Below are 27044 nucleotides of genomic sequence, written 5' to 3'. Positions count from 1 at the left end.
AAAGGACTATCTTCTTTGAAGTTGTGCTATAATGAATAATTAGCATACACTGGCAGAGAAGTAATTTTCTTGCAAAATGAACACTTTCATTTAAGAACTTAACAAACAATCATTTTAAAGAAATCTGAGCATTCATATTAGTGGAATTTTGAAGGAGAAATGCTTTACTTTTGTAAATGACATATAACAACATAATAAGTATGAATATTTTGTAAGGCATTTTTAAGTATTTAATTCCTTATAAAAGCATAAGATTATGCTTGCCGTGATGGTAATGCTGAGATTTTATGGTGTAATTTTTGTTAATTTTTATGTACTGCTTTAGTACTTAGCCTTAGTGGTAAAACTCCTCTCACTGGGTACCTAGAAGTAGTAAAGGATATGTGTATGTACGTGTATATATACATACATGTGCATGTATATTTTCTGTTGAGCATATATGTATTGCATAGACATGAGGAAAATCTGTTTTAGGAAACCTGCTCTGGAATTTTGTCATCCTTAAGATATTCTGCATTCACTGACAAACTGTTTTTCTGGTGTTTTCTTTGGTTTATTTGACATTGTAGAACTTGCTTCATATTATGTCTAAATTCCTCTAAGTCTACAGTACTTGTGAAAGGAGTGCTCTCCTGCCCCTTCTCATTCATTCCCTGTGTGGGATCTGATGGTCATGCAGCTGGGAGATGGTTTAACTTGCTGATCTGACAGAAGGTTAATTTCCCCTCCCCTCCGATTACTTTTCCACTGTGCCTGTTTAGTTCATTGATCTGTCTCAGCAGCACTGTAATTGCTGGAGCTGAGTGTGGAGGAGTGTTCAGGGGTGGGATCTTCCTTTGAGTGGCATTTTGTGTATGCCTAAAGTGAAGCTTATTGTAAAAGTGATGTAACTCTCAATATATGGTTCATTTTGGGCCTGAAGTTAGTCCACACCAGGAAGAACATAACTCACTGTCTGCATCTTGTGTTTGCAATTAAAAAAAAATGAAATAAATCTTCCAACTACTGATCCACACTGTGGTATTTAGTTGATGCCCACATTTCCCTTTTCACTGTTCTGTTAAATACTGTTCTGTAGTTGAAATACCAGGTAGCTGTGAAATCACCTTGCTGTTGTTGTGAGCTATTTTCTCAACACTAGAACTGATTTTAGGAATCTCTGATCTTTGGATGCTGGAAGTAACTTCTGCAGTCCAGCCATGTATAGACATCTGAATGTGTGCTGTGTTCATCCATCTGAAAGGGGAACTCTATCCAAATTAGAGCTGAAAATGCTGAATAGGGGCATGTTACCAGTGCGTACTACATGTTACTTTGTACTGTGGCCGAGTTTAACATACTTTTTCTGAATCCCAAGTGTCTTCTGGTATATCCAGCTTAATCAAGAACTAAATCTCTACTATGTGAAGTTCTGCTGTTGACTGCCCTTCCTACCATGTGATATTATTTCCTAGACCTGCTTAACTACCAGTTTTCCCATCTCCTACATGTCTTAACCCCTTTAGAAGGCAAAACAAAGAAGCATGCATGAAATGCATTCCTTGGTGAGCTTGTTTTTGGGAGAGGCAGGAAAAAGAAACAGCATGAGAAAGATCTGTCCTATTGCTTTGCTAATGTGCTTAGAAGCTGAGATTCCATTAGGGAAAGGCTGACATATGGGTGCAGATGTGTTTGAAATGCAGGGAGGCTACTAAAAGCACTGTAGGGCATCACTATTTTGTTAACATCACAAAAAACTTAATTCTTTTTCTAAAACACTGAAAGTGCAGAATCGCATACGCTGCAAAGATGAAACTCGAGCATCCTCACAGAGCATAGTGGACTGCTCTAATGAATATGAGAATTGCTCAACTCATGCAACAGATGGAGACTGTTTCTTTGGTAAATACATTTAGTAAGTGTTCTCCCAAATTGTTAGTGTATGTTCTGAACTAAAATCTCCTGTTTATCCTGGAGACTTGCTGTAGATAACGTATTCCAGAGTAAAAATAGTCTGCAGACATGAGTGCAGTTGCAAGCTTGCAGACTTTCTTCACAGCCCTCTAGACATCAACAAGGGTTGTGTTGAGTGGCTGTGCTGCCTCCAATTTTACTTGAGCAGAGGAACTTGGTAGGTCTCCCACCAAGGGAACACCAGTGGAAGGAGGCAAGGGGAGTGCTTTTCCCTTGAGATCGTTAATGTGTTTTGCTACTGACGCAGTAGCTTGGAGTTAAAGTTTGGGACATTCTGGTTTTCCCCTCCTGGTTGCTCTGCCTCTGTTAATTGTTCGGTTCATCCAAAGGTAGATTAGTGAGCAAGGTGACTGTTGACCTACTTTTTCAGTTATTCTACCAAAGAAATGGACTGTTCCTGGTTGGTGTTGAGTAAAACATGTTGGAAGTTGTGATACAAATTAACTATTTAATTCCACCAAATTTTCAATAGCAAACTTGTGTCCTAGTTGAAGGGTTCAGCACAGTAAACACTTCCAATAAAATTCTGATGGAGAAGCCTTCTTTCTCACTTTTGTTCTAGAAGGTGCTTCACTGAAACTATCCATCAAACAATTAGTATATAGGAAGAGGTTTTTAGGGACAAAAGCCATTCTGGAACTCTTCTCTAGAGTCTTATCTGTAATGTCTTCAGGACTCAGAAGGCATTTTCTTGCTTGTCCCTCAAGCAGAACACAGTTTGAGAGTATCACTCTATGACAGCTTTAGCATGGTCTGGTTTTTACAGTAGGAGTGATCAGGCCTATAAGTACAATGGGGAGTCCGTTCCCCTTTATAATACAAGTAAAATTGTGTGTCTTTTTAGCAGCATACAACATTTCAGGGCTTCATCCATGGAAGAGAGAACGGAGATTTACTTTTTCTTTTTCTAAGGTTACAAAAATAAATTTGTGTGTATAAGCAAGAATGCAAACAGATGAAAATCTTGATACATATTGAAATGTGCTTTCTCTTGGTGTTGGTTAAAAATGCTGTCTTCCCTGCCTGGTTCATGTTGCCTGTCTTTTAGTGATTGTTCAGTTCAACCTGGATCCATTAATTGTAGTTGAAAAATGGATTTTTTGAGGCCCTTAGTTACTGAGGTTATTTACTGTCTTCATTTTTTGACCAGGTGGCAAACTTGAAGGGCAAGACTAGGAAGTAAAGGAAAGGATATTATATTTTTAAATTTATATTTCTCAGCTGGTGTCCATGAACCAGGGATCTAATCCCGCAGATGCTAAAGGATGGGCTGTTTTGAGGGTCTTTGTAGACTTGGAGGGGAATGTAACTAAATGCCCTTCACCAAAACATGTTTGAAAGCCACTGAAGAATTGTTTTACAGAGTCCTTGTTTAACTATTTGTGGGCTATCAAATTAAAATAGTTTAAAATAGGCTTGCGGAGAAATCTATGTTGACTCTGCAGGTTGACCTGTTTATTTGCATTAACTTTTTTTTTAGGTTTTTGGGATGCTGAGTAAAATTAAATGTGGGAAATGTAGGGTAGTCTTTCACAGTTTTGTTTTTTGTGTGCTCTAGCCATGTTTCCATTATTTTGTTTTAGGGTTAAATGATGTAATGGTGTGACAGTATTTCTTTGCAGATAGCACTTTAAAGGCTGTATGAATACTGCACACTATGTGCTCATACTTACTGTATTACTGGTGTGTGTATTTTAATGTCAAGCTGCTAAAGATACTTAGGTCAGATGGAAGATGTGTTTTTGGCAAAGCAGTGAATTTGAACCTTTTTTGCATCAGTTTGATATTTTTTTTTTTTGTTTAAACTCAAGACTGTTCAATGCCATAGGCTTTTTGTTCTGCTTTGTCTGTCTCTTTTGGCAATGGTGCTGGCAAGATTTGAGGTGGTTGGTTTTTTTTAGCTAACTTACAAAGGATTTATTCATTAGCCCTATTTTATGGGTTGAGCTAATTGTGATTTGTCTTGCTGAGCGGTATTATGCAGTTTGGGCCAATTAAGTGAATCCACTTACACCAACGGATGTTGTTCCAATGTGTAATATTGATTTGAACTATAAAAGGAGAATGACTTGTTTGATTAGATTTCTTTGTCTGAACAATGCTCAATCTTATCTAGTGTACCAAACAAAAGTGTTCTCTTTGCTGAGGTTGTTTTAATTGCTGCCTAGGTTTGATTAGCACTGTATATGCAGCTATAACAGTTTCCCTATAATATAAATTCTGAAACAGCATAGAAGAATCAGGAGGAAAATGCAGCCTGCAACTCAGTATAACTGTCTCTGCTGTGTGAATATCAACTTGTGTTGAGACCTGGTGATGTGTAGGCTGACCTAGTCTGAAAAACTGGGACACTGGGGAATCCCAGACATTTACTCCTCAGAGATGGAGGAAAAGGGGAGTGTGTGTGTATGTGTTAATTAGACATTTACACTGAAGTAAATTACATCTGTCACATGATACGCCTCAGAAACTGCTGAGGTATATAAAATCATCTGTGGAAACTATGCAGATGATGTTAAACACTCAATTGGGAAATGCACGTAGATATATTTTTCTTTGTTTACAAAGTCAGTCTTTACTTTTTGGAGTTAGTAAATGAGAATGATCCATTGTGAAACAAACTGAGGAGAAAAGCACTTTTTGTCATGAACCAGCTCCATAAGAAGGTAACGAACTTGAGCTGCTGAATAGTTATAATGCTAGAGATCTGTAAATTTTCTTGGTATCTTTGATTGTTTTATAGACTCTATATGCACTGAAAGTGGTTTATTTCTTTGCCTTAAAATAATTTTTAATACATTCTGTGTATTTCTATGTTAAGAGATGTGTATTTAAATGTAATTTGTTTATAATGTAGATTCCAACTAGTGCTCTGCAGCAGATGGGTGGCCCTGGAGAAGTTTACCTTGATAGATACTGCTGTGTCAAACAGAATACTTCTAGGAGACCTGTATCTATTTTAGGTAGCAGGTTATTAATTTTGATTTCTGGAAATTGAGATACTGGTTTAATTATGAGGATAATTCAATAAATTCAGAGTGTGGCTATTCAAGAGAGCATGCTACTGTCAAAGGAACATGTGTCACTCTCCAGGATACAGGAGAGCTAAAATAATCTAGGTAATTTGAGTACGTACTGGCTGTGATTCAGTGCAGTCCTTCTAAATTGGGTTGTCTGCAAGGCAGATATTGACTATTTTTGTGGCATTCACATCCAAAACTTTGGGTTATGGGTATATTTGTCTTCTGGAGTATGATGCCAAGCCCTGGCACAAAACTGCCTTATAAATCCTCCTGAAATATTGAACTGTAGAAGGATCTCCAAACCCAATTGCTGCTGCTATTATTACCTCTTACTGCACTCTGCACTCTGAGAGCTGCTGCAGCCTGGAGTGGTGCTTGAAACCAGTCCAGGCCAAAAATGGCTGGCAAGCCATCCCCAATGGACTCCTTGCTTTATTTGCCTGTTTGCTGGAAAGACAGTGAAGAAACATGAAGCTGTTCCTGTGTAGAGATGTGGTGGGATCTGCTGATAGAACTGCCTTGCTGTGAAGGTGGCTCCTTGACCTAAACTAGTTTTGTAGCCAGTGGCCACTTCTCTGATGTTTGCTTCTGAAAGAATAAGCTTGTTGTTGTGTAATAAGGTAATTGTTGTACTTCTGATTATTTCCAGTTGACTTTGTATCTTAATCCAAAAATAGTTACACCATTTAATAGTATTTATTCTAATGTTGTTCTGCTAGGACTCCTTATTGAATCCAGTTTTATTATTAGTAGCTTATTTCTCATAGATGCAGGAGTGTGATGAGCTGGTCAGCTGTTTGTGATTGGTTTGGATTTCCAAAAGTGACTGTATTTAGTTTCTAGTTCTTTAATTAGATTGAGGTTCTATAAAATGAAGATTCAGTAGGTTTTGGTTTTGTTGTTTTTGAAATATAATCAGCCTTTATGAGCTAGAGTATTTAAAGTAAAAAACTTTTACAGAAATTAAATGGCTTTTGCACACACAATTTTTCCATGATTTCCAGTCATTTTATTCTCTAATATAGCAAGTCCTTGGTAGCTGCTTGAGACTTCTCTCTTGAGGCCCAGGTAGCCCAATATGATTAAAAACTGTAGTATAAACCATTAAGCACTTAGTTTCAACTGTTTTCCAGCCTTTGTTGTTATCCATTCATGCTTGAGATGGCAGGGTCAATTCAGATATTTATGAAGAAATTCCATTTTTCAAGAACCTCTGGGGACTTGCTTCTTTGTTTTTGTTGACATTGGGGTTTTTTGTGACCTAAAACAGAAAAGGGATAAATCACACCTCTGAGATTTTAGCTGTTAGGGACAGGTTTTGAATACCTAGGATTGTGTGATTTAAGTCAAGTGCTTAAGCAATCCTTGAATTTGAAAATCAATATATTTGAAATTTGTGGTGATTGAGGAAGGGGAGTTGCTGAATTCTTTGTACTGTCTAGGAAGATTGCATTATAAGTTAGCTTCTGCAGAGGTAAAGGTTTAATGAATTACTGTGTGAAGTAGGCAGCCCTTGGTAGTAGGCTGAAAGTTTCAGTTGCCATGTAGACTCAAATGATGGTTTTTGTTATGTTTGCTAGTAATTACATTTATACTATACAAAAATCTGATAAATTTGTGTTACAATATTTGGGGTATTCTTCATGAACTGCAGTGCAATGTCAAAGGAATCTAAATGCTAAGGGGAATTGTCATTATGAATCACTAAGAAGCAGATTTCCTGTTCGTGTGCTGGTTTGCTCACAATAAAAATAGATATGAACTCATAATAAAAGTAGATATGAGAAGCCTCTTAGATGGGGCTGGATCCTGAAAATCCTCCCAGCTGTCACTGGATCCTGAAAATCTGGAGGTTTTGAACTAGTGGAGGTGGAATGGAGACCTCTTTTTTTGGGAGATTTCCCTGGTGCATTCCAGGCTGAAGTGGCACTGAACTAGGGAAGGCACCAACAACTTGCAGTAAGGTGAGCAAGGAGAAATGGATTTACCAGATTACAGGGTAATGTGGGAGAGGAAGAGTTGAAACTCCAGAGAGTTGAATTGCAACAAAAAATTTCAGAAAGGAGTGGGGTAATACTGGGGAAATGTGCACAGGACTGTTTATATGTACAAAACCAATTGGTTTGCAATATCTTCTCTGGCTGCTTTTGGTACTAGTGGGACTCTATTGGTGTCTTAGTGCAGGAAGTGGGTGGGTGTGGAGTTTTCATCTTGATACCTAGAAATAGCTAACAATCTTTAGTCCTTTTTTATAAGGAAGCTTTTGGTTTTGTAAAATATACATTCTTAATTAAGCTTAAGCTTGAATGACTTTGTTTAGAACTGTACACCACATTGGGATTCAGAACAACTTTAAGCATATAAACTGATCCTTCAGATAAAGCTGCTGTTTCTTCAGCTTAGTGCTGCAGGAAGGATGACACAGACTAATCCTGATAGCATTTGATCAAAAGAGATTACTTAGTTGCTAAGATGTGTGTACTAGAAAGTACAAAAACCTGCTGCATGATTGTCTGTGCTACTGCTCAAAGATTTTTTTTTCTGGTTTTGCTTTGTTTATATTGAGACCAATGGTGTAGTGATGAAACAAAACAGTTGAGATGTTATTGAAGCAATATTGAAATATGTGGTGATTCCAGCAGGTTATGTGGTTATGTACTTGAGAATTTAGCAAATTCAGAAGCTATTTAAGAGATGCTTCCAGAAAGAAACATGGAATTAGGTGGAAAGTTAATATGCTGCTTGTTGATAGGATTAACATTTCCCAAGTTCAGAAAATGTCAATAAAACTGAAGAAAAAAATGAAAATGATTAAGTGGCTCTCTTCCTTTTTATACATTTGTTATATTCACCTGCTACTTACTTCTCATTGTAGTGTTCAAAATGTTGTCTTACTGCTGCCTGTCAGTGTTTGTAGGTGTTTTTTTGATTTTTCTGGCCTTGTTTCTTCTGAATGAGCCAATAGCGTATCCAGACTATGTAACTTCTAACTTGTTTGACACACTTGACAGCCTTCAAACTAATTGCAAATAAAATTCCTTTTCACAAATAACAAAATTTCCTGATAAAAACCAAAAATATTGTGCAGAATTACAGAATATGCTGAGTTAGAAGGGACCCACAAGGATTATGGAGTCCAGCTCTTAAGTGAATGATCCATCTAGGGACCAAAACCACAAGCTTGGTGTTATTTATACATGCTTTGGCCAACAGAACTCATCTCGGGGTTTTGTATTTCTGAAATGTTAATGCTATTTTTCTAAAAGAGCACTGATTTTAGACAGTGTATTTTCAGTTTCAAATGCTGGAGATATCAAATAGTTGTAAAAATTGGTAAGCATTGGAAATGTCAAATTGTCGTTCTAAATAAGTCTTACTGACAGCTAAGAATCTTACACAGTTTAAACAATGGCATGCTTTCTTAAATGCATACTGAAAGGGAACTTACAAAAAGCAGAATGAGGTAAAACTGGTTGTTTGGTTTCATGGTTATATCTGTATCTTACTTGAAAGAAAAGTATTCTGAACTCTGAAGATGTGTTAAAGACCAATCTAATTAAACTTTTTAAACTTAAAGATAAGCATTCTTGCGAGGTGTAAGAAGACTTCTAACTCCAAACCTAGTTATTTTTGTATTCTTGGCAAAATGTTGCCAATGTTTGTCCCTTTTTTGTTTGGCTAAAAAATATTTGGCAAATGCATATAAATGAGGATACACTGGATTAGAAATCAAACATGAGCCTGCTTAAATAATTCTCAAGATTTTCTGGTTCACGTGTAGTGATATTGAACTCTTTAGTCATAGGCTTTAATTTGTGCATGGTGCTGACCTGATGCTGTGCAGGGACACTCATTGCATCCCTTCATTCAATTCACTCTAATTATCCCCAACTTCCTGGGGAGCCTGCTTAGAACTGGTCATGAATGTTTGTTATTAAGTATTAAGATATAAGACTACCCTAGTTACAAGTAACAAAGTAGTTTTTAGTCTGAATTTACATATAGATGATCAGTATAGGAAGGTGAAATTATATTTGTCTTGATTTTATTTAATCAAATTCAAAATAATATATTAGAACAATAAAACATTTTGAAAGTGACTTAAGCTCAGAGCTAAAGGAAATGAGATTTACAGTGCAAATACTTGTATGTATGCCAGTGTTGGTGATTTCAGTGTGTATTTTAGAGTGGCTATGGTATGTAAATGATCTTTGACACAATCAGATTTGTGTGCATGTGACTGGGTGATGTTAATTATTTTTGCTGGGAGCATCTGTTAATGCAGACTATTGCCTCTTCAGGTTCATGTGAAAATGGCGGACGAAGCTGTCTGTGTTGGCCCAGCTCCCACCAGCAAAAGCTACCTCAACATGGATGCCATCATGGAAGTCATTAGGAAAACCAGGGCCCAAGCTGTGAGTCTGAATGTGTCTATCTGCTGCAGCTGTTTCATATATAGAAAGCAGAAAAGCCAGAGTTTGTATATTTTTTTTTAAAGGTGTGTGTGGGGGGAAGTGATTGAATATGCTATTCCAGTTAGTTCATGTCACATGAGTTAAATGTGTCTGAAATCGCTACTGGAAATCAAAGGCTTTGTAGCATCTGGCAGCACTGGTCGCTGATCCTGCAGGTGGCTGCTGGATTCAGCTTTCACACCAGGGAGCAGCTTCAGTTCATTTCCAAATTTGCTGGGGGAAAAAAAAAAAATCCCAATTAGTTTTGAGTGCTAACCCTTTATATGCCATAATGCCTTTTTTGAATGTTTTATGAAGTGTATCCAGAAAGACTTTTGCTTAAACTTAATTTGAATCACTTTCTGTATTGTATAAATGTTACTTGCAGGAAGGTAAATGGTGCATCCTGTAATGGCTTTTGTTTCAGAAGGTTTACAAAATGCATATTAGCTTATTTGTGTAAATGTGGGCAAGTCTGCCTATTTTCCTTCCAAGTTGGCCAGAGATTCAAAGCTTAACAGGAATCAGTAGAAAAAACTAATATGTTCACATTCCTAATGTTCTTTGTTCTGTCACTGAAATGAATGTATTATTCAGAGCTACTGTACACAGAGCATTTATTAAAATGAAATTTGGTGTGTATCTATCAGCAACACTAACTACCCTTGAACATTTGGATCAGCACTGTGATTTCTTTTTAACATGATGTTTTGGTACAGTGCCTTTAGGGGCCAGAAACAAAACCAGTATTTTCTCCCCTTTGAGTTTCTGAATATGAAACCCAGTTATTGGCTCTTTAAAAGAGGTGAATAAAATGGCTTATGCTTTGTCTGTTAGACTATAATAGATCAAAAATCTTATATGACTTGCAAAAAGTAAAATGAAAACTTTGTCATGCTCCTCTTAAGTCATTAGGCTGAATGAATATTGGGGTGTGAGTAGCAAATAAGGCACACAGGATGCTTGACTTAGACTGATGAAGAGAGTATATTGTGCCCTCCTGACAGGGTCACTAGAGGTAGGGGGCTTATAGCTGGGGACCTGTGCACCATTGTTGTGGTTAGGGCTGGAAATATTTTGGGATACAGAGTACTTTATAGTGGTTACTGAGGAGAGTGTGGATGAGCGTATTTGGGGAAACCTGCAGTGGAGCTAAAAAGAGCAAAAGGCAAATCACCAAAGGCTATGTCTGTTTGCTCTGCAAACAGCTCCATTTGTTCTGCAAGCAACCCTGTTCTCCCTAGTTAAATAAGGAAAGTTTGTTTCAGAAATGATAGCTCAACAACTTAAGTTAGGACAGAAAAATCAATGTGTTAAGAGAGTTTCTTAAGGTATTCAACCTGTTTAAATGCTTAGTGATCTACTTTACCATCCCCAGTATCTGAAAATGTGCTACTGATTTTGGTGTGTGGTTTCAGAACTCAATCAGCTTGAATTTTTTCTTTTGTCTTCCAAGGTACACCCAGGATATGGATTTCTTTCAGAAAATAAAGAATTTGCTAGACGTTTGGTAAGTTATTTTTATTTGCTTGCCTGTGACTGATGGCACATACTTGTTTCAAGGTATCTAAGGAAGCAAGCTAAAGGCAAATCTAAAAGATACTTTAACATAGGGGATTTCAAAATGTTTCTGTACCTGTGAATTCTTTGCATTTTGAGGATGTAATTGCAGACTGAGTTTTCTTTTGGGATAAGTCTGCTTGTAAGAACTTTACCCAGTATGTAAAAACCTTTCCGGATTTTTGCTTATGCCTGGACTGTTTATGAGGCTGCTCTGCAAAACTGGGTCACTGAATGATCTAGGTTAAAAGTATCTGGTTTTAAGTGATCATCTTGGTGATTTGTAGCACAGCTGGTGAACAGCTGTATCAGCAGCCCTGAGAAGGTGCTGAAGTGCACTTTGGGATGGGAATAGAAAGCTGTTTAAAAATTGGCTTCTCTGCTGGTGGTATTGTATCATGGTGCTGCATTCTCTGAAAGGACCAAAGAGTCAAGAGGGTGCTGTTTTCACTTTATCTGAATTTATAAAACTTATTGTTCAAAACCTCTTTACTTCAGTAAGGGTTTTGTATATCATGAACTGATGATATGGTCTGATTTTATTTTTTTTCCAAAAGCTTTCATGCAGCTGCTTAAAAGTGGGCAGTGCTAGGAGGAAGTTGCATTCACAATGTTTGAACAAAGTCCTGGGTGGATGCTGTATGTATAGTCACTGCAGATCATGTGTTATTGTCTACTGATTTTGCTCAGAATAGGGACAAGCACATACTGCATTGAAGTTCAAAGTAAAAAGCCATTGCAGCTACCAACTTGGTTATGGAGTAAATGAAGCTGAAGAAATACCTTGATTTACAGGCAGCAAGAGAAATTTGTTTCTGCTTTTGAGAAAAATTTGCACCCTTTTGATTCAAGATAAAAAACTTAGATGAGGAATATGATTCTTGAATGGTGGTTCTTTTTGTCCTTAGCATTTGTGAGACAGGTCTTCCTTATACCTTCCTTAACTATTTCCTTTAGTTTTGAGTTCTAGTTGTAATACAGACCCTTGCTATTGAGTTGGTTATTTGTTGTTAGCGGATACCACCTGCTCATTAAGGAGACTATTTGAGAATGAAATCTAAAAATTTCATACTTCAGTTGCTGTGATTTTTTTTTTTTTACAGCTCCTAGACAAAAACAAGTGCAGGTTCTGTGGGATGCTGAGTACACCCTGCTGGGTGCTGGTGATGTTAAAGTTGAAAGAAATTTTAAACACTTGGTGTTTGCCAAGATTTACCAAATCTGGGGTTATCTTTTAGATGTTATCTTCATGCAGTTTAGCAGCTTTCTTTTATCACTGTTCTGCTTCGTGTACCAGAGGCTCTTTTTAGAGGGAAGATTCCTGGCTTAATTTATAACAAACTCTGTTCTCAATGGATTCGACTGGGATAACTGACTTTAGTTGGCCATTCCTGATTTTTCAGTAACAAAAAAATTTAGTGAAATGAAGTGTTCACTTATGCTATTTTGCTTTGTTTTGCTGCTGAATATGGAAATTTGGCAGTTAAATACTCTGAACCAGGCACGTTCTACAGTGATGTGGTTGTTATTAACAAATAAATAGTGTGGTAATGTTAGTTACAATATTGGTGATGTGAAATGGGAACAATTTTTTTGGCAGGATTAAGCAGAAATGGGGAAAGTACAAACATTCCTGTAGATCTTCTCCACCCTTCTATTTCTCATCTTTTCACTCAGATCCAAGGAAAGTTTCTTAACAATTTCCTGAAATAATGTGGTGACTAAAAACATGTTTGAATTTTTGGTTGGTGCTGCAGTCTCAAAATAGCTTTAATTATGTTTCAGAAACCCGGTGTGTTCACTTCTCTAAAAATATAATAAAACAAGGTAATGTGATTTTGCTTTCTGAAATGCACTATTTAAAGTCTCAATTAAGACATAATCATGCTTTCCTTGATGTCAGTGGCTCTAGAAGATCAAACCCCTGGTGAGAGCTGGTGAAATGATCTATCTTTCTATCCCTAGGGCTGCTTATATTTTTTTCAAGACACCCTGATTAATATAGTTGGGAGGAAAACTTGCCTGCTGTTTCTTCTTTTTATTGAAGACTGTAACTGTTATGTTGTTAAACTGTAATGAAGTTGCAGAAGACATTTTTGTTCTGTTTTCTTTCTCCCTATCCCGTTCTTTGCATATGCACTATTTTGTTCTTTTGCACTGAAAGTAGTGATGGAACTTATGAAACTCAGGCTTATTTCCTGGTACACATCTGTACTTTTAGAACAAACTTCTTAAATTGGGAAACTGAGAAGGACACTAAACTTTCTAAACTTGCCAGTGTATATGTAAGAACAGTAATGAGCTCAAAGCAAAGCTTTGTCTTCAATTAATGCATGGAGGGTCAGTTCACATGTAATCTCACAGTGTGTGATTTGAACAAAAGCATGTCTTTTTGTCCATTATTTTCTGAATGACTCATGGAGTAAGATACAGCTGTAGACAGTACTTTTGAAGAATTTGGTAGATACTTAGAGTATTGAAAATTGCTGGTCTTTTTTCTTCTTCAGAAACTTAATTTTGTTCTCTTAAAATAGGCAAAGGAGGCACAATAAATGATCCTTTGTTTCCAAAACAAAATTTCCAAAAAACAATCAGTGGGTGAATATCTGGCCTGTTGTTCATTGTGATTCAGTAAACAGCTTGGTGCGTTCAGTCCTGTCTTTGTGTGTCTACTCTGGTTGCTGTTGTTGGCTGACAGAAGAGGTCCATGGCATTTATACTGAGTGAGTCTGTCAAAGGTTTTATACATACTAAGGTCAATTTCTTAAGGATTGGTATTTGAACATGGAATCTTTGGATGATTTTATGATAATGCTGATAGCATTATGTAGAGTAACAAAATATGGGATTATGTAAGTGGGTGTATTTTCTTAAGAATCAGCAAATAAGTTGGTACTTTTAGTTTATGCATTCAAATATACTTCCATGAAAGTAGCTTCCCTCCTTCAAAGAATAATTGCATAATATTCAGTATCATCATAAATGTTAAGGTGAAGTTAAAAATCTATATTGCTGCGTTAAAAAAATGCTAGTATCCTTTGCCAGGTGTTCTGCAGAATTGCAAGAGCGATTTGTTCCTTTCCTGCTTTAGAAGAGTTTGCTAGTGACCTCTGTATTTAGGTTAGCTTGCTTAATGTTTCCTGTTTCTTAAAATTAATGCAGACCTTTTCTTAGAAGCTCTGTCCCCTCTGTTACCTAAAGCAGGTCTTTGGAATTTGGGAAGGAGATAGGCCTTGAGACTAAGCTAAGCCTTTTGGTTGACCTGTAATTGAAAGATATACTTTTCTGAATTTGCCATTTTTCTGTCCTTGCTCGCAAATCTCCAGAGCAGCTGTTTTGGTGGGGGGATGGGAATGCTGAGTTGGGTCTCTTAACATGCTGAATAGTTTGGGAGGATTGCCCCATGATCGCAGTGGCTGTTGTGATTTTGGTTGGGTGTTGGTTTGTTTTTATTTTTTTGTTTTGTTTTTTTTTGGTTTTTTTTGGGTCTGGGTGAGAAAACAGTGAGAAGAAAGCAACTGTGTGGTAGGATTGCACAGTCATTTTTCCAGAGTCAGTGTGGCTGTTTGTCTAGCTGATGTTAGCAGCAAGTAGGAGTCTTAGACCTGCAGTTGATGTTGTGTTCCTTTCCTGCTTCCTGGTAGTGCTTATGCACTTAGACCTTGATGCATGGTGACTCTGTGTTGCAGTTAGTCATAATGGGATCAATTTTCTTCTTAATTTAAAGAAACACAAATGAACTTCCGCTTTGACTGCCATTAAAGTCCCTTGTGATGCTGCTGTTAAAAACAAAACAAACAAGTCCGCTGAGTTATTATTTTGTAAGCTTTGTAGGAAAAATATCAGTTTGCAAGGTTATAAATCTTCAGTGTATTTTGATGCTTTGTATGTGATAGAGTTCGTGCTTTCATGAAAGGTTGTGGTGTATTTCCTCCAAGAAAATGATTTGATATGTGCATAAAATTATCTGAAAATGATAATAGTTAGTTACAAATGCAGCCTTTATCTGGAATATTCTTTTCTGAATGCAGCCTTGACAGAATTCTGATGCTCTATTTGTTGATGCAAAAATAGCCAGCCACTGCCTCCTGCCAAAATCCACTCCTTCGGACAGAAGCCATAAACATGGTGAGAAAAAAGCATTCAATTTTGGAATAAGATATTAATCTTTTTGGAGTTTCTAGTGAAACCTGATTGTATACATCTTTTGTGCCTTTTAAACAACTACTGTTTGACATGACTGGGGGAGAACAAAGCACCCAGTGCTATTTCTCTTTACCTTTGAAGCTAGATTAACCTTCTTGGTTCAATTAAAAATCCCAACAATGTATTGTCTGAAATAAATGGGCAAACAATGTATATGGAAATAGTTCATCTCATGTTTGTAAATGGCTGCGAAGTTTGAGAAGGAAAAGGTAAACCAAAGAGCAACTTGTGTCACCTTCTGTTAGGGGACACATGTCTGATCTGTTCTGATATGAAGAGCTTTGTGCAGGTGGATCTACAGACCTATGCACAGCTAATAATGGGATTCTCACAATTTAAAATATAGACTCTTACTGGCAGGAGTGTTTCTTTACCATTGTTGTGCATGGCTTTGTTATTTGTAAGCAAATTGTGAAGTTCCTTCATTGTGGTTCGGTGGATGTTACATTTTTGAGAAACATTTGGTGTGATTTTCATGCTGTTCCCACATGCATTAGCTTTTTACCTGACAACTCTTGTGACTGCCTAGCATTTGTGCTTCCCAAATTGTGAAAAGGTGGTCCAAAAAAGGCAGTGGAAGTTGGTATCAAGAAGCTGCTTATGGCAGAGATTGTACACTTCAAGGAGTGGGAAGGACAGAGCTTTTAATGTGTGTTTTGTACACTATGCCTTGCAGGCCAGAGTTTCACTGCCTACCAAAGCCAGCAGTGTGATTGCTACCAGGGCCTGTGGTGGCTCAAGGTGCTTTGTCTGTTGGAGACTGGAGATTTTGTCTGTACAGGGTAATAAAGTTTAGGCAATGTACTGGCCTAAATGAACAGGTCACCACTTTGCTGCCCAGAAGAGCTCTGCATGTGAATCTATAATTTTGATGCTTATTTTGTATTAAGGCAGAATACTTGTGTTACTTGTGTTCTTGTATTCTGAGCAAACCTTTTTTTCATAGAAAAGGAATCTAAATCTGCTGTATCAGGTTGGGTGGAATCCATGGGAGAAACAAATAGTGTGTGTATTAAATCATGGGCAATGTTTGTCAGACATTAGTCCATATGAGCTAGAAAAATGAGATTGAGTCATCTGAACTGTCTGCTTAGCACTTACTAGGGTGGAAGTAGGAAGGCTGTATTACTCCTGTACTGTAGAAAATTTCAAATACCTTTGCTAAAAGCCTTTGATGGTGTATGTACATCATCAGTGTCCTGCTTAAGATTGCTGTGCAACAAAACAAATTGATGCCAGTTCTTCCCTGTGACAAATTTCAAATAACTATCTTGAGAGCTGCTGTATATAGCTAGAACATTTCTTTCAAGGGCAGGTGTATGCCTAAACTTGAGAGTCTCAGGGTGTATATCTACAGGTCTTGTGGGTATACATGTGTGTAACCTATATGCATGTATTTAAAGATGTAGGGTGGTGTTTTGTCAAAGATTCACATAAGCTGACAAAAGTACTCTCCTGCCTTTTTATTCTTTTGTCGAGACTTCATAATATTAATACTTTTTTTCCTTGATCTCCTTTGTGATTAGGCAACTTCCTATCCTATGGCAATCTTAACCCATTTTTTTTAGCTTGTGTTTTTTAAAGCTATGTCTTTTCTTCAAGTGGCTTAGTTTGAAAGCTTTAACAGGTGCAACTGTCCTTAGGAAAAATGATAGCACAAAATCTCTTGATTTGAGTAGTACTGTCTAGCAACTTGAGATTCTTGGTGGATGAACTGTGGACTTGCGTGGCTTCTGGACCAATGATTTAATGCTGTGCATGTGATTAAGGAAGATATTAGAGATATTTTTGCCTATATGGGCTATTGTAAGTAATTTAAGGTTTCTCATGAGCTGTCTTTTAACAGTAGTATTTTGGCATGCTTATTAGGATGTGTGGGTCTGCAGAGGAATGGATAGATGGAATCCTGATTTGTAAAAATTCATTATTTCTTGATGTGCAGTGTCACTGCAATAGTACTTACTTCCAGACTTACAGGAATCCTTCCTATTTCTTTAGAAATACTTTGTTCTGTCCTCTTTTTTTCACTGTTGCTGTCTGGTTGTGAGAATGAAAATGTATTGTTCTGTTTCCACAACTGCAATTATATTAACTGTGTGTACTTGCGTTTTTCCTCATTGAAATAATAGATATGCAAATGAAATGCTATGTAATTCTCTTCTTACACAGGTAACATTTCCTTCACGTTCTGCCTCTTTATTTCTTTGCGATCATGCAGACAAGCTTGTCTGGTTTTGGTAAATTCTGACCATTCTGATCTATGGTGATTTGTTAATTTGTCCTATTCTGTATAACTGATATAAGCTTGTGTGGTAACCTTGCAAATGTGATGTCCTTCTCTGTTTCTAAAATCAGTTTTAAGTATTCCATTAATAATAGTGGAGTTGGATTAACCATGAATAGTTAAGAGATGTCTTTGGAATAAGAACTTCTGTTGCTCTGTAGATTCTAATTTACTTTTGTGGCAAGGCATGTGAAACTTCAGCTTAGAATTCAACAATGCTTCCTTAATAATCACTTCTGTTTTCTGCCTGCGTTTTAAGAAATTATGTATTTTATAGTGATTGATGATCTGCGTTCATTACAGATTGAATACTTAAGAGCTTATATGTGTTCTTCATAAAATGTGTATCAAGAAAATGAATTCTGACTTTTAAGATGAATGCAACTTAGTAAAGGGTTCTTAGAGTTGAAATACATTGAAGCAATAGTGTGTTTGGTAGAATCATTTTCTGTATCACAATATGACTTTTCTCTGTTGTTGCTGAAAACTAATTGCAACAGGACCAAAATCAGTCTACTGAATACACATTTTATGAGCCAAGGTGTCTTCTTACAACTTGCTGTATTTCTGTACACAGGGACTTTTGTTATTGACAGTGGTGTGTTATGTGAGGAGGGATATGAGCATGCTACATCTATTTGATCCCAAGGCTAGGAGGTGATTACTTTTGGGGGAAACTTTAAAATTTAATTCTTTAAGACTGTTTAGCTTGGGTTGATCTGCTGAAAAGCTGCTCTGAGAAGGAGGTCCTGGTGGATAGCAAGCTGTCCATGAGCCAGCAGTGCCCTTGTGGCCAAGAAGGTCAGTGGTATCTTGGGGAGCATCAGGAAGAGCATGGACAGCAGGATGAGGGAGGTGATCCTTCTCCTCTGCTCAGCCCTGGTGAGGTCACATCTGGAGTGCTGGGTTTAATTCTGGGCTTCTCAGCACAAGAGAGACAGGAAGTCCTGGAGTGGGTTCAGTGGAGAGCAACAAAGATGATCAAGGGACTGGAACATCTCTCTGGGAGCTGTCAGCCTTGGGAAGAGATGACTGAGAGGAGACCTCACCAGTGTAAGTATCTGAAGGGAGGGTGCCAAGAGAATGGAGCCAGGATCTTGGTGGTACAAGAGGTAGGACAAGAGGAAATGGGCAGAAACTGATGGATGGGAAGTTTACCTGAACATGAAGATGATCTTTACTGTCAGGGTGACTGAGCACTGGTGCAGGTTGCTGAGAGAGGTGGAGTCTTCTTCCCTGGAGATATTCAAAGACAGTGTGGAAGGAATCCTGAGTAATGTGCTCTAGGAGTCCCTTCTTGAGCAAGGAGGTTGCACTAGAAGACGTCCAGTGGTCCCCTTCCTACCTCAGTCTTAGAGGTCTTCTGATTGTTATGGTGATAGAATGTATTTGTGTCTTTTGGTTTAGTGACTTAAAAATGACAGCACCCTGCTGAGTCTTGGTCCTAATTCACACCTATAGTTGGCCCTTAATGATTTCATTTCTAGTGGATTCTGAAGTTTTAGTGACTTCTACACTAGCTGTGGAAAAGGATGCTAGCTGAAAGATTTTTGGTTAACATGCTTCTAAAGATGACCTATTATCCTGGACTGGGCAATTTTTTTTGTGGGAGGCTTTGTTTTCATGGTACATATTTTGATTGTAATCTTATTTCAAGAAATATTTTCTTGAAGATAGGGTTTAACATGTTGAATTATTAGAACTTAGTTTTATAAACATAATTTATTTTATACATCTGTCTGGTTTCTTTTATATTTTTGTATTTGTCTAGATTAAAATTTTGTATAGGTGCTTAATATCTGTACAGTATGAAATGTTGGTGCTGAACTGTAAAGTTGTCAAATATTTTGAATAGTTTCTACAGCTGTGAGACTTAATCTACTTCTTTGTTTGGTATGCTGTAGGATTCCCTTGTGGATTCCCTTGTTCCAGTATTGCTTCCTGGGCAGGAGTCATGTAACCTGTCTGGGCTGGGTGTTCTCTGTGGTGTGAGAACTGCTCCAGTTACCTCTGGGTGTTGAGAGAATCACTGCTCATATGCCAGATATAGTTGGTTGCTGAAAGTGAATTAAGACACTATTCAGGCATGTCAGGGTTAAATGAGGTTTTTCAGTCTTTAACCTGTTTAATGACACTTTAACTTCTTAGTCACTCAGTTACTATTCTCTAGATTGTTACAATATCTTCCAGCTGGTTGCACATTTTTATTGTATGGTTGTAGAATGCATAATTCAGTTGGATCTGGTTTCTACTGCAGCTATCAAATACAGTCTTCATTTCACAGAATGGTTGGGATTGGAAGGTACCTCTGGGGATCAGCTGGTTGGAAGGTACCTCTGGGGATCAGCTGGTTCAAACCCTCTGCTCATGTAGGGATGCTCAGAGCTGGTTGGCAGGACCATGTCTGGTGGGCTTTTGACTGTCCAAGGATAGAGACTCCACAACCTCTCTGGGCAACCTGTGCCAGTGTTTGGCCACCCTCACAGTCAAAAAATGTTTCCAGCTAGAGGGAACTTCCAGTGTTTCAGCTTGTGCATGCCTCTGGTCCTGTCACTGGGCAGCACTAAGCAGAGCTTGGCTCTGCCATGTTGGCACTCTCCCTTCAGGCATTTATATACATTGAGCTCCCCTTTAGCCTCCTTTGGGTTCAACAGTCCCACCTCCCTCAGCCTTTCCTCATAGGAGAGTTGCTCAAACAAAAACTCTATAAAGGTATCAATATAAACACTGCTTAATAGCAGCTTACCTTGTTTGTCAGATTTTGTCAATGACAGCTTTTATTGAGTGCAGCAGGAATCATGACCCCCAGATAAGAGTAAGAATTTATTAGATTGCTTGCAGCCACCTCATTGCATTTAGTGGTTCATTTTGTTCATTTTGCAAATCTTTTAAAGAATTCCCTGGCATTCTTTAAAATTCCATTAACATACATGCATAAGAATGAGCAGGATGTATCTGCCTTTTCACTTTTCACTGCCTTCAGGTTTGCTTACACTTGTAAGCTTTGTCTATTTTCACGGTATATTTCATTCATTTCTATTTCAGAGTGAATGAAAGTCATCAATAACATTGGTAGCTTAAAGTATTGCATCTACTGCACGTTTCCTGCCAGAGTTAGGAGGAAGGTTGCTAAAATACTTAGCAGTTGGAATGTTCTAGCAATGAAGTTTTGAATTAACACAAGTGTAAAAGTTGATTTCCTTGATTAGCTGATGTGTTTTGTGTAGAACATAGCAAGTGCTTCTTGTTCCCTGAAGGCCAACTGGTGTTCAGCCTCTGAGGATCAGGTTACTGAGCTGTGGCCAGACCTCAGTTCTGACTGTGACCAAGAGATTGCTGTTCCCAGTGGCCTGTTACTGCCTGTCCCTGTGAGGGGTTATTGCCTTCCTTGGGTGTGCTGGGATGACAGTGACACCTAGTCACTTTGTAAACCTGTTCTGTTAAAATTATCTTTGTTTAAACAAATCATATATCCCCTGCTCCTAACTCCTCTATTGAAGTCTTTAGGCTAGTACAGCTGATTCTAGCAGAAACAAGTTAACAAGGTTCTACCTTACTCAGAATGGAGGTGGACTTAAAGGGGTGGTAGCTTGGGATTGGGGTAAAGGGTATGAGGAAAAAAAAAGGCAACTGAAGTTGATAAACTTTTAACTTATTTATAGCTGAACTAGTATTAGACAGAAACCTTATTGAGAGGGATTTAAGTACTTGATTTAGGCTGATTCAGGTACCTAATTTAGCTTTTGAAAGTCCATTCTGAGTGCCATCTGTTTATGATGCGTCCTTATAAAAATGTTACGTAGTAAAGCATTTGAAGAACTTGCTTAACCAAATAATCTTTAAATAATTTCTTTTCATCTACAAAATATGAAGATCCCCATTTGATAGGTGTGGTTTTTCACAAAAAATTGTCTCCCCATTCTCCAGCATGTAAATTTACAGCAGCTTCTTGCAACATTGATAAGTGTGAATTATTAAAAGCTTTGAAACCTGTAGTGAACATAGTTGGTAGGGCTTTTATTGCACTATAAAGTTGCATCACTGTTAGATGCTGTGGAGGCAAAGGTGTTGTTTTCTGTGACTCTGCGGGTCATTGCTGTTTGGAGAAGATTATTTTCAGGGTCTTTACCTCCCATGTGCATAGTAGGAAGGGAGAAGTTGCTAGAAGTTGACTCAATAACCTTGGGGCTTATTGGCAGCTAATCCTGTTTTATTTGATCACCTAATATCTGGCACTGCTTATGTTGTAAACCTGGATATTTATGTATGTTGTCACATTTATGATTTTTTTTTACTGATATCTTAAAGTTTAATGGAAGATTAAAAATAAGACTTATCAGTGTGCACACATTTGTCTGTCATCCTGATTTTTTTATCAGAACTGCGTAGGAAGCATACACCTGCTGAACAGTGTCTCACTGTTTAGGGATGAGTTCTTTAATTGATACTCATTTATGGCTTTCAGTACACACAGGGTTAAGTGAAAAGGTTGCAGTAATATCTAGTAAGCTTTTTTCCCTTTAATGTGCTCATTAGCAGTGGCAAGTGCAGGTTTTAGCACATGTCAGTAATTTACATTTCATTGCTGAGTGGCTGCCCTTGTTCAAGAGTTGTTTTTAAGCCTGATGAATATACTTGTGTTGGGAATAAACTGAGTAGAAGAATTGAAAGCCAAATACCCTGCCAGGCTTTTCAGTTGGTGCTGAAGTTTCTAGTGGGCCACTGATTAGTAATGCATGAAGCAGCAGAAAAATGCAAAGATGATGTCTAGAAAGGTTACTTCAGGTAGATTTACCCTCAAACTGCTCTTTTGTAACTACTTTTACAGTGATTTACCTCAAAATTTCTCCTTTTAAAGCGGGCCTTCTCGTAATACAAGGATGTGGTACATTAGATTACTAATGTAATCCCAATTAGGTTGCTTACTTAGAAGTGCTACAGAAAAGTAATGCTTGTGCAGTGAGACTCAGAAACAGATGATCTTCCAGGCCGTGCAGGTTCCTGCTCTCACATCATGATGATAGGGATCTCAGTGAATATTTGCTCTTGTACTTTCTTCTTTCCTCTGCCTCATCTCCTACTGACTGGCTTAAAGATGTGTGTGGTTCACTGCAGTAATGGCAAATATGTGTGTTAGGATGCAGTCACATCGTGGTTGGCAATTCAGATGCAAAATAAAGGTTGCTTTTGGAGGAAAATGGATGCTTTTATGTAACAACAGCTTAGTTTGGTAATAAAACCGTATGATTAGCTAAATGTATTCTTGATGGAGTGATATTCTTGCTATTTCCCAAGTGACTCTATTTTCAGAGCACTATGTGGAAACTTATACTGTGAAATTATACTTTCCTTTGTAGAGAGGCCTGCATATATTTTCTGTCCGAAAGGACAGATATTGCTCAATTTACAGATGTACACGGACTATGAGGCATTTTTATTGCAGATGCCTGTTAGGATCATACTGACATGGTCTTCAGAGCTCTTGGAAAAAGAGTACTGATGCTTACTCTTTCTCACTTTCACTCTTGGGTATTGTGAACACTGTTTATATTCAAGTTATTTACAGTTTGGGGATGGGGAATGCATTAAGCATTTAGAATGGGGGGAAAACCAGTAAAAGATATTCCAGAACATTCCTGTGAATAAGACCTGCCAGTTTATTGTGTAAGAATCTGTGAACCCTTTTATTACTCTATCTGAACATTAGGTGCACATATTTAAATGAGAATATTTGTAGAAAGTAGAGCCACTTGAATATTTTTCACATGCTGAAAATATTTTCATAGCTGCTTTGGTCAGGTTTGGAATTCCTATTGATAATTTGCAAAGTAGCTCTTTGGATTGTCTAGAAAGGCTGAGTCCTTTACCTTTCTTGTGTTAGCATGGAGCTATCTATAGTGGTAATCCAATGGTTGAGATTGTGATTGGACAGCAAATACTAGTTTGAGTTAACAAGTAGTAAAGTATCTATGGATCTTACTTGCAAAACTTTTTTGGTTGTGAGCCAGAATTTTTTTCATGGCTTGTTATTAAAAAAGCCTGAGGAAAATTGTTCGTTTCTTGAAAAAGAACTTGTGGGAGATACTTTGCCTCGTGGTTAGGACACTTTTATGTTCTTTGCTCTCTAAAAAATCTGGAGATACTCATGTGGCAAAGTCATTGAGACTAGCAAACAGTTGAGGTTGCCTCAGTAGAGCTTGCACAAAAGTAGGGAGAAGACTTTATCCTTTAAACTTAAAGTAGTTTTAATTTTTTTCATTTGCGACTGAAGTCATAAAGTATTTGCAGATTATGTCTTAGAAGTGGACTGTGGTTCTGAATGGATCAAATGGAGGGGGGCTAAGAGTGCTTTCAATGAAGATTTCTTGGAGGTTTATGATAGGGCAGGCGTCTGGGCTGTGAGCTTACTCTCTACTCAATAGGTGCTCTGGCTCTCACCTACTCCTGCCTGGCTGAAAGTGCTTCCTGACGGCTAACCAAGCACATCCTGTGGCTGTCACTGCCATCCCTAGTCCTTCAAGTAACATGGGGTTGGGTCCTAAGGCATTGTTTATTGTATGTATTTGTGTGCAGGGTTGTGCAGTTGTTAAAGGCAGGGGAACTGTTTGCTTTCTGGATCTTAAGACTTTTTGGAGCATTGACTCACATCTTGATTGAGCATCTTGTACTTTCCTGTATGTGCTCTTGTAGGAATAGATTATAACTGTGAATGCTGGAGCAAAGCTGTTACCACACTAAAAGTGATTCTGAGTAATGAATGATCCTTTGATCTTTGCAACAGGATCTGATCTCAAAATGCAGAATGTTTCTACAGGCTAGTCATTTAGCTTTTTTGGGGGGAGGGAGTTGTTTGTTCTCTTAGCTTAAGTTTAGAATTGGCTTTCTATGGAGCAAGAGGCAGATGCTGGTTGGCCAAGTTGGTATAGCCCATAGCCATGTTTGTGTTCAAGGACATTTTTGGTAGAAGGCATCTAGAGAGTTCAACACCCCTGCAGCCCATACTGCAATGTTCAAAGGATATTTTTTCAAGTCGCTCAACTTAAATAATTGCTATTGTGACATATGTGATACTTCAGACATTAATTGTTGTATCCCAAACTGTGATTAAAAAATTTGAGTCTTAGGGAAGACAATAAGTAAACATAAAGTTAGGCATGAATTTAGGAAGCCAGACAATAATACAGATGTGGGATATGGCAATCTCTTATTTTCAGTGAATATTTTCATTCTGCTTGCAGAAAGAACATATTATTTTAAGGTGGTACCAAATTGAAATGCTTGAATTTTATAAGACTGGTACTTATATTCATGGATTCTGTTTTAATAATGTAGATAAATAATTGCCATATTATAAAGCTGTGACTTCTTTTGGTAAATGACTGTAGTGGACTATGCAAATACTGTGTGAGCTGTTGCATGTACAAAAGCTGTGAGTACATTATGTCTGTGTGTGGAGAACATGCCTCTTAGCACAAAAGGGCTGCTCAGGAATCCCATGTGTAAATTTGCTTTTCAAAGGCAGGCAGCAGGTGTGCTGCAGAGTGGTGCTTCAGCCTATCCCACCAAGAGAAGTTGTTTAATTTGCTCAGGCTGGAAATCAGGAAGAATAAATTCTGTGCCTGGACTTTTGGGCAAGGAATCTTGCTAGCAAGCAGTGCTTAATTTTAAATTCAAAGCCACCATACTAAAATAATATCAGACTATTTAAAAACAGGTTACTCAAAAGGTAAAAAATGTCTGAATGAAGACTTTGATTTGGGTCGTGTGTAGGCATTCACGCAGTTCTGTATTACATAGCTTGCTTGTTTACTTGGGACTCTCACCTTGCTTGGGGACTGAGGATTTCTTTGTGTTTATTCTCTAGTGTTTGGCTTCAGACAGTATTCAAACCTTGCACTGGACCCATATATATTTAAATTATCTGGAAAATTTTGTCCATTTCTATTTTGTTTGTGAATTTATACATGTTAATGTATTTATTCTCAAGATATATTGTTGCTCTCAAGCTGAGGAGGAGAGGATCCTGTCCTGTTACTTCCTTGCATATTTTTTGTCTGTGTTCGAGAATGTCATCTAGAAGGCACAGGAAGCTCAGGAGATAAGTGGCCTTTGCACTTATCTAAAATGCCTATTTCTAGCTCCAAGGAGCAGTTTCAGAGTCTGGGCATCTTGTGGGTGGAGTGTGATCCGATTGTAGTGAGTTTTCATATTACCTGACAGCTAGACTCTCCCTAGAAGGTGGTGCAAATTGAGGTTTTCCATGGCTTGTGGACTGAAATATGCAAACTTTGAGAATAGTAATGGTTCTCATGGTACAGTGTGGCTTTCATTCTGCTTTCATAGTTGTTACCTGGAGCCTCCCAGCTGCTGTATGAAACTCCTCTTCAGCTTATTGTGAATAACAGTTTATACAGTACAGTTTACACTGTTCTTTCTGACTTCTCACTGAAAGGTCTAGCCTTTTGCAAGTGCTGAGGAAAATTCTTGTGCAAGAAATCTGTGGAGTGGAAGACTTGAGTCCAGTGAGATTTAGAATTTGACAAATGTCTCTTCAAGTAAGAGTTTCTAAAGAGTAAATAAAGGTCACTCTGGGTTCTGCTCTTATATAGGCTGTCTAGCTTTCTACTATACTTTATACCAGAATTTGTGTGTGATAAGATATTAATGGTTTATTTACAAGATGTTGTGTCAGATATGTTGTGTAGTAGATTATAATTGTATCTTCTTTTGTTTTACAAAAGGTTGTGGGTTTTTTTTGTATTTAGTTACTTCCAACTATACAAAACACTTTTCTAGTCATTTTAATGCCTGATAAGTTTAGGCTTCATTGCCTCTGTACATTTTTCAAATTATTAGTTTCCTAATGCTTATGGCTTTAATTTACCCCCTACTGGTGTCTTTAAATGGATTTTCAGAATTTTGAAAGTGGGCTACTATAGTTGTATTTCAGTATTGCTCCTGACTGACACAGAACTTCTTAAGTAGCCTCCACAATTAAAGGGATGGGAGGTTCAGACAACTCCTACAGTTCAGTATCTGTTCTTCTAATGCAATATACTCAGTGTTAAAACATCTGCCTTGTTTAAAAGATAACAGACGCAAAACTGACATGCTGCATGCCTCACAGCACCAAAATATCCATAAAGGATAGCTTGAAGAGTTGAGTACACATATTGTATCCATGGATGAATGTATTAATGCATGCTTGCACATTATGTTCCAAATATAATTCAGGCTATTGTTTTAGCTCCAAGTGCCAGAAAACTACAGAACTCTTTCTTTGAATTTACAGTTTGAATTTTCCATTACAGCCTAGAATTGAAGAAGTAGCAATAAAATATCTGCAGTATGTTCATGCATGGACTGTAGTCTATATAACCTTTGAGTCATTTAACATTCTGCCACATTTCTGTGGAAAAAGTTTCATGAGGACTGATAAAATCAGGCATTCTTCTTGCAGTTAAGCCCCAATGTTATCTGTCCCTCTCCCTCTTGAATCTGTTTTCTGGTAGGTTTTCTTTTTTTCAGTTTCTGACTACTGTATGATTTAGGGGAAATACACAA

At 37.6% G+C, this 27044-nt stretch overlaps 1 protein-coding gene across 1 annotated transcript in view; it reads left to right on the top strand.

The window, feature by feature from the left end:
- PCCA (propionyl-CoA carboxylase subunit alpha) overlaps positions 1-27044 on the top strand; it is a 270748-nt gene that overhangs the window by 30161 nt on the left and 213543 nt on the right. The window contains exons 5-6 of the mRNA XM_058044919.1: positions 9278-9391; positions 10887-10940. Coding sequence (XP_057900902.1) covers positions 9278-9391; positions 10887-10940 — 168 coding nt within the window. The remainder of the gene's footprint in view (positions 1-9277; positions 9392-10886; positions 10941-27044) is intronic.

Source organism: Melospiza georgiana, chromosome 2 (genome assembly GCF_028018845.1).
Source record: "Melospiza georgiana isolate bMelGeo1 chromosome 2, bMelGeo1.pri, whole genome shotgun sequence".
Lineage (NCBI taxonomy): Eukaryota > Metazoa > Chordata > Aves > Passeriformes > Passerellidae > Melospiza > Melospiza georgiana.
This window is presented reverse-complemented; position numbering and strand designations above follow the sequence as displayed.